The sequence below is a fragment of the Lactuca serriola genome, chromosome 4 (assembly GCF_051521515.1).
Source record: "Lactuca serriola cultivar US96UC23 chromosome 4, Lser_US96UC23_V15, whole genome shotgun sequence".
Classification (NCBI taxonomy): domain Eukaryota; kingdom Viridiplantae; phylum Streptophyta; class Magnoliopsida; order Asterales; family Asteraceae; genus Lactuca; species Lactuca serriola.
In genome coordinates, this window is record NC_136411.1 from 8472974 (window position 1) to 8481853 (window position 8880).

At 31.7% G+C, this 8880-nt stretch overlaps 1 protein-coding gene across 1 annotated transcript; it reads right to left on the reverse strand.

The window, feature by feature from the left end:
* Positions 1–783: 783 nt before the first annotated feature.
* On the reverse strand, positions 784–7575 carry LOC145100985 (homeobox protein knotted-1-like 6). Its single transcript, XM_079038140.1, has 5 exons — positions 6959–7575; positions 6526–6648; positions 6261–6372; positions 1196–1431; positions 784–1039 (listed from the first exon to the last, which is right to left on the reverse strand). The coding sequence occupies exons 1-5, from the start codon at positions 7322–7324 to the stop codon at positions 881–883; spliced, it is 996 nt and encodes a 331-aa protein (XP_078894266.1). The 5' UTR covers positions 7325–7575; the 3' UTR covers positions 784–880.
* Between the last annotated feature and the right edge of the window lie 1305 nt (positions 7576–8880).

Consider the following 8880-nt stretch of genomic DNA (forward strand, 5'->3'; position numbering starts at 1 on the left):
TAAATTACAGAATTTCTCCATGTGTTATATTAACATTACAGTAATAGTACATATGTTATATTGAATTACAAAAATGGTCTATGTGTTATATTAATTGCAATTTCAACATTACATAAATGGACATATGAGTATAAAAACTTTAGTTTATATAATTTAATTCGTTAGACGTTACGGCCTAAGGGCCTTTTTTTTCCGGTTCCTCCTGGGCATTTGAATTCTCAGGACCGGCCCTGTGACCACACCCCATCATAGCATGGGTATTTTGTAATTCGTCATGTTAAACAGTTGCAAAGTTGGCAGTCATAACTAAAGATATAAGCACGATCATTTTGTTAAAGTACAGTCATTTTTGTTATAGTTAGATTTTATAGGATTGGAATAACTATCAATAATTTGATACACGAGATTATTGTAATTATTATTAGTAGTAGTATTATTACTTTGTCCAAGCTCGAGAATACAACGTTAATGGATACAAAGCACATTAATTAGGGTATATATGAGACAAAAGTGTGGTGTTTGTCGTGTAGGTAAAAAACACATAAAAGGATCACACAGAGGAAAAGACATGCGTAGACATGATAGAACACAGGCCCAAAAGACCTCACATACAAAAGCATAGATAATTTCTACCAAATTTAGCCCTCCCTATGCTCTAAGGACCTGAAGGCCACACACTTTTATGCCAAGGGTAAGAAAGGCAAGAAAATAAGACAATACAAAGTATTCATGTATATGTGCATTCAAATATATGTACTTATTTCCACAAAATGACATGATTGGTTGATTACTTAACCCCAATTGTAACCATTGAATTATTATATATTATTGTTAAGTAAATATACAGGAGCCCATTTCCATTTCCATTGCCCTTTTTAATTTAATCGTCATAATAATCCTGACCAGAAAAACTACCCATCATTGCTAAGTGCATGTTTTCAGATGGTTTCCAATGGCGTTTCCTTTGATTTATAAACCAGTTGTTGATTTGTTTCTGATCTAGTCCCGTTGATTCAGCCAACCATATTTTATCAGCCTCCTACATCATCATCGATCAATATTAGTTATTATTATTATTATTATTTTATCAAATACGTACCCATGTAATTACCCTTTTTTATATATATTTTTTTATCTTTCTAAAAGGTGATATATAAAGAAGGGTGATAATTAATAAAAAGTTGTTGATTGTTACCGTGGGGTAAGGCCATTTGTAATGTGAATCCCACCATTCAAGCAAAGTTTGTCTTGCTTCATTTGGGAGCTTTCCTTTCTTTTTCTTCTTGGAGAATTCATGCTTAAGGGAACTTATATGACCTCCGAATTTTCTTAACAACGTATCTTTCAGTTCCTGATCTTCTCGGCTCACTTGTTGTGTGTTTTCTGTCTCCCCTCCACTAAATTCTTCTTCCGATGATACTGCTCCATCATCTGTAAAAATCATCAATCTTCTCATCCGTTTACATCATAAAGCTTTGCTTATAACAGATTTAATAATAGTTGGTTTTATACAGTTTTTTTTTATTGGTTAGAGAAAAATGATTGGTTAGAGATGATAAATATTTAATGAAAGGAATATAATGCAGGAAGGACAAATTAAAGTCGTTTATGAATAGTGTGGTGTATAGGACAAGTGCTCGTTAGGTCGTTTCAGTGTCAGTAACAACTAAAACTGACTGATTGACGGGGGAGTAGAGTAGGTGGATACCCCACCATCAAATCAAAGTGTCAGCAAAACACACTCCCCAAAACCAGCAATATCTTTCATGTTGATTTTTTCCTGTTTTCTACGTCGCCACAGACAAAACTTACAAACTTTACCCACGCAACCCCCGCACGTCTCTCTCTCTCTCTCTCTCTCTCTCTCTCTCTCTCTCTCTCTCTCTCTCTCTCTCACACACACACACACACACACACACACACACACACACACACACACACACACACACACACACACACACACACACACACACACACCAGTCGGCCACTAGCCTTTACAGCCTTCCATCTCCAATTTCCATCGATTTGCAATTGCAATGAGACTTAAGAAAGCAAAGCATCATAAGCTGGAAAATATGGAAATGTTTAGGAGTTCATGAGTATATAAATACGTAAAACCCTACAACTACAAGCCAAAAGATTTTAAATCCACAAACAGTGACAGAGTCCAGCAAAAAACCACTAAGCGCATTCAATGTTCGATCCAGAAGACTTTATGATTTTGTTACGTTTAGTCGTTTTTTTTTTAAATATCTATCATCAAACAATTACATACGTTCTTCAAAGCAAAAAAATTTGATAGTTTTTTTAACAATTAAATAATTACACCTTATTTATCTGAACTGTACTATAAAGTTCCTTGTCGTTTTTTAAACACAATTAAATAAATAAAAATAATACATTTCACATATAATGCCATAAACAAAGATAACATTATTTCAGAGACTATTAATCAAAATATAATGAAGATTTAAAGGGCTATAATGAGTAATGATTAATGAGTGTTATCTGGTTTTAATCGGTAGATCAATTTTGTTAAAATGATTAACATACATACCTCTCTAAACAGCTAAACTATTCACTTCCTCTCAAACAAGATATGAACCTTGAACTTGTGGCTGAAAACAAATATCTAATAACCCTTTGTCCTCCCTACCAATCTTTTATTTTCTCTTCATTAGATCAGAAAGTAAAAGATTCCATATATCATTATTTTATATGAATAAAAAACAAAATGTAAGAAGATATTAATTTTTGTAGATTAATTATTATCATCAAACTATGCAACCCATCACGGCCAAGATCTCATAAAACATTGAAAATTATAGAGTATTATTTTGATTTAAACCTTTTGTTAAATATGGGAAAAACAGGACAGCATTACAAACAAATGACACGTCCACCAGACCGAAGGTCCCACAAAAAGACACGTCGGCCAAAGGGCCATATAGACCGTGAGCGAGTTGACAGGTCAACAGATTACCACCAGCACCACCCCCCACTAGACAGTGCTTGTGTGAGACTACGAAGTTTTTCTTTTTAGTGAAAGCTGCAAAAAGCAGGCAGCGAAAACCACGGGAGTCCATGTGATGACTTTTCAACCACACAACCCCATCACATCACATCCCAACCCCCATGCATAAATAATAGTAATAATGTATCTACCCATGCCCCATATGGGTTTGCACCCCATCCAATCATTTCTCAACTCAAAAATCAAAAAACCAAAACAAAATTTTCAATGAGAAAATCACCCAGGAAAAAGAAACACCTAAACATCATTCTCTACTCGTATCTTTTTCTTTGCCAAAAGGGAATTTCATTTGAACATTTATGGCGTTAAGGTTGATGTCAGTGTGGATTCCTATCCTCTCAAATTTCTACATCGATAGAATTTTGGAGTGTTTTACTGTTTCAAACAGAATTGACGACGAACATTCACCCAAAGACAAAGACAAACGAAATTTAAATGACTTCGAGAAATTAATTCCACCACTTCTTTATATATGTATGTAGTGCTGACACGGGACACATTGTGGGCAAACGGATTGGGATAACTCAACTTGACACCAATGCAATTTTTTATATTTTTCATTTCATAAACAATACATATACTTATCAAATTTTATCAGTATTATATGGCGAAATCATTTTTTACAATAATAAAACTTCTGAAGGCCAATTATTTTTACCACATCAAATTTCTAATAAAGCTAATTAATTTAAACAAAATCATATCATTACAAACATAAGATTTCCTTTAATTAAAACAAACTAATTTATCCTAATATGTGTCTTAGATACTTTATAGAGCCCCTTAAATCCTAATCTTAATTGTCTTTTTCTGTGATATATATATATATATATATATATATATATATATATATATATATATATATATATAATATACTTTTGGCATAATTAGTATCTTTATAATGAATAATGATATTTTTTTCTACCAAAGAAAAAGTATTCAATAGTAAGATTGACAAACATAATTTGATATGTACATATGATTGAGAGGTGTAGTAGAAGTCTAAAACTAATGCTATTAAATACAACATAAAATAACCTAAAAATACATTTAATAAGTAATTCAATTCAAATACTACTTAGTACTAGCACTCCATAAATATAAAGTGATATGACCTACCTCCAGCGTACATGTATGGGTACTGGGGAATGAAATGCAACTATATCTTTCTCAAGGGAAATTCATTCTTTTGACTAAAAAGGTCCACTAGACTAAGATATTTCAACAATGCAAAAAAGATGTCACCTTTCTGAAATCGAACACATAATCAGGAATGAACAATTACTGAATGCTAAACAGATAAAAAACCATGTGATAAAAATAAAATTTGCGTTAAGTACCAAAATAGTTTCTATTTACATGCAGGACAATAAGAACATGAGAACAATCTATGCACGTGGTTATATGCCTTGAATGCAGAAAATATGATTAAAAGGCAACTGAAATGCAATAAATGAAAGCAAAACACATGAAGCCAGTGAAAAGTTAACTTGTACTTTAGAGTATATATAATAATAGTTACTAAACCATAGAAATCTGAGTGTCCAAAACAAGATCTTTTGTCATAAGTATGAATTACTTTCATTATAATAATATGGGTTTAAGCATCAAAGGCTGCTAAAAAGGCTAAGACTTGCATGATCTCCACCACTCCATTTGGAGATGGAGACAAAGAGCCGAATATTTCTGACCAAAACGCATGGCTTTAAGTTAATAAAAATATGGATAGAATGAAGCTATTAAAGAATTCAAAAAGGAAAGTTAAGATCAAAACAACCAGTGTACTTGGTTTAATTAACTATTAACTAACTAATTAAGTATTAACTAACCATATATCTCAGATCAATAGAGAATCCATATGAACAGAAAAGAGAGAAAAGAACAGAAACAACAACTAGAGCCTTAAACCTTAACATGGCCTTCTTTTGGAATGTTTTCTCATGATTCAGATAGAGGAGGACCACATGAAGCAAGTATCAACTTAGAAAATAGTACCATTAGAATAGATTATTAATCTATACTTCATATATTAATTAATCTCCATGCATTAGTTAACTCTTTATTTAAATTATTCATGCTATTTTCACAAACTATCCAATAACTCTGATCGAAATTAAGAAAGCATGAAGTTTCACATTTTTGTAGCATATTGACATCTTACACATATTATCATTTTGTGCATACAAATACTAGTAGTATATAACAAAAGACTAACACACTGTTTGATTGCAAATATATAAACCTATTTAAAAAAGTTAACTGAAGACATATTATCATTTTGTCCATATATCCTACTTTTATAGATCCTGCAACTTGTTTGGAAGGTCTTATCTAAAGCATAATTATCACACATATCATATTTCAAAAGAATATACATAGTAATATGAGCATTCACAAAGGAAGCTCTTCCTACACAAAGATCTTAGTTGCTTACCAAAAGAACATGCAAAACAACCAGGTTTTTCAGCTATTCGATCAATTACTATGAAACTATTTAACTAACTCCTGATTTAGTATTTTTATGAAACTATCTGACCAACTCCTGACACAATATTTGTATTTATAATGTCAACTTGAAGTCTTGAACTGTAAAGGAAAACCAAAAGCAAAGAAATACCTCATGCGTGACAGAAAAACACCGAAAATAAATGCTGTTCCAAGGTCCATGATTGCATGTCTCTCTTGGTTTTAATTTTTATTTTTCTATCGAGAATCAAATATATATATATAAGTAGTCGCGTACCAAAACACGCACATATACATTCCTAAGACTTCAGTGTGTGCGCACAGCTGATATAGTAAAATTCGAAACACATCTAGTGAGAAAAAGAGTAACATCCAGACTTTTGATATAGTTGTACAGATGTATATATATAATATATATATTCCACAATTAAATCTTTCCTTTTTTAAACTTTCATCATGCTTAAGCTTAATCACTTCATCTCGTCTAAACACAAAAACATGGAAAGAATCGGGAACAAGAAATGACAATCTAGCCGATAAAGCGAATCTGCTGTTTGTGTCCGTAGTCAGGAGTTTAAGTCTAGACTAGAGAGAGAAAGAGAGCGACTAGGACTCTGAAAGGGGAAGAAGAACAGCGAGGGCAGTAGAAGACTAATATGAACCAGCTCCTGATGCTAACATACGCCGACTACAATCCTCGCCACACATAAATTTGCTTTTGATTAAAAAAACTAATATCAGAGACGATATATGAACGAACCTTTACAGAGATTTCCCAGTTGCGTTTCTATGTTGTTGAGGAACACAGTAGCTTCGTCAAAAGGCCTTGCGAGATCGGACTTGTATTTCCCTAACACTTGGCAGTAACTTTCCTACACAACCATATACAGCCACAGGATCAGAAAATGTTTTCATCTGTTCATGTTCATGGTGTTTGATAACAAATACATGATTATGGAGATAAAAAAAAAAACAAAAAAAGAACTAAGGTGATCAATAGGATGCAAAAGAAGGTCGATACGAACCATGAACTCATCGAGCTCAGGATCTGCTCCTAAGCACGTAGAGGCGGCAGCGTTCCGCATACAAACGTCATTTTCTCGACGGATTTCGTCTAACAAACATACCATTTCTGGAGGAGCACCTAACTGTAAAATGAAATACGAACCAATTTATTCACATAGTTGAAGTATATAATTACAAAAAGAAAGATACACTTAAAACTTTGAACCAAAAATTTGCTGGAAAGCGCAAAGAATTTAGTTTCACTTGATGTCTACAGCGCATGTTACGTGTTGATCCTCGTGAAAATAAGGCGATTGTTCAAAACAATATGAAATTCAACAGATCATTACTGGTTTAATGCGACAGTGAGCTCGCGACGACAAACGAACAAACAGCGGAAGAGATGAGTGCGTAAAATTAATACTTATCAGAATTAGGTTTTATTTCAATAACCTTTTGGCAATCGATAAAAGCATCAAGCAACTTCGGATACAAAGGATGAGAAGCGATTCTTGCTTTGATGATATCATCACAGGCATCAACATGATGATCATCACTAACGTTCCCGTTTCTATTCTGATCACGTTGTCGGCAGCTTCGACGTCTCGGAAGAAGAGTCTGATCAGGCGTTGCTGCGATGGAAACAGCTTCGGTTATGATAGAAGCAGTCGCTGATAATAGATCACCCGATCCGTAAAACGTCCGGTAATGATCAACGGAAGTTGAGTGATCGCCGTGGTAGTCTGACGGCGAAATCAGGTTAGTTTCCGGTGGAATAGTGTAATCGGACATCGAATGGAAACCGTACATCTCTTCCATGATGAATTTAACTGATTTCCAGACTAAATACTAACTAAATAATTGTTCTACCGAAGATGAAAGATTAATCGTGTATGAGTTAAATGATGGTAGTTCCGTCTTCTTGTGTAAGTTGCCAGAAGAACAGTTAGGGTTCTGCTTTGGAGGATGCTTTTTGATTTGGTGGATAGTGTAGTAGAGAGAGAGAGAGAGAGAGAGTTTAAAGGTATAGCTGAAGGAAAGCTTGTTGAGTGTCGTGTACAATTTAAACCATGATGGACGAATCCCTTTTTACTTATTCCAAAATAAAACATGGAATCACACCATTCTCATAATTGGAATAGTGTTTTGCATTTAGTTTTTATGAGAAAAAGTTATAAAAAGTTAACAGTAATCTGTAATTTTTACGGTTTATAGGTGGGGTTTTTCTGATTAAACTTCGCATTTTTTTTTTTGAAAAAACCTTTATATATAAATGGAGTCGTTCAAAAATTAAGAACACTGAAAATCCTAGTTTAATAAGTAAATATGTATTATTATTATTATTATTATCATCTATATTAAAATCTTAATTTTTGTATTATTGTAAGAAATTGGCAGAATCGTGATTTTTTTAGTCTAATATTTTAATTAATGCGTTTATTTATATTTTAACACAAAACTTATATAAAACACAACTTTATATAATTTATTTACAGTTTAATACATAAAATTCATAATTTAATACAATCATTTTACACTAATTCTTAAATTAATTAAGAGAAGTCAAACTCAAACACCACAACTACCAAACGATGTCACCAACCATCTATGTCAACATTTCAACAATTCTTTCTTCCAAATAAGACATGTATATGAAGTTATACAATGACATGTTAAATATTATATTCATAGTTTAATAAACTGAATAATTCATCCATTTTGAATTTAACGTAAAATAATTATAAAGATTAAGAAATTCTTACGTACTTATACAACACAAAAATAAATATATTACAAGAAATTAATACAAAAATTGTTACATAAATCATTCATATTTTAACAGAAAAACTATATAAAAAAATTGCAGCAACATGCAGTCAATTCACAACTTAATATAGTCAATTATCGTTTAATATATACATTTTAAAGCTTAATATAATAAATTAACAGTTTAATATGTAAAAATGTCACATTCTTAACTTAAAACTTACATTTATACCTTTAGATCTAGAAGTTATCATTTTTTTTCAAAGTTTCATTTACACACTATTCACAATTTAAATTTTACATAATTTATTTAAAATTATAGAAACTCATATATATGTGTATAATGATTCTTTATTCTCATATTTCAGAAGCAAAAACAAAATTCATAAAAAAATTCACAGCTTAATACAGTCAATTCACAGTTTAATATAATCATTTCACAGTTTAATACACACAATTCACAACTTAATACAACAATTCATTATTTAATATACTTGTAAATTTATTCACAACTTAGTATAATAAATTCACAATTTAATAGACAAAAATGCCTCTAGATATGAAAATATAAATGTCACTTTTAAGTTAAAGAATACTTTAAAAGCAAA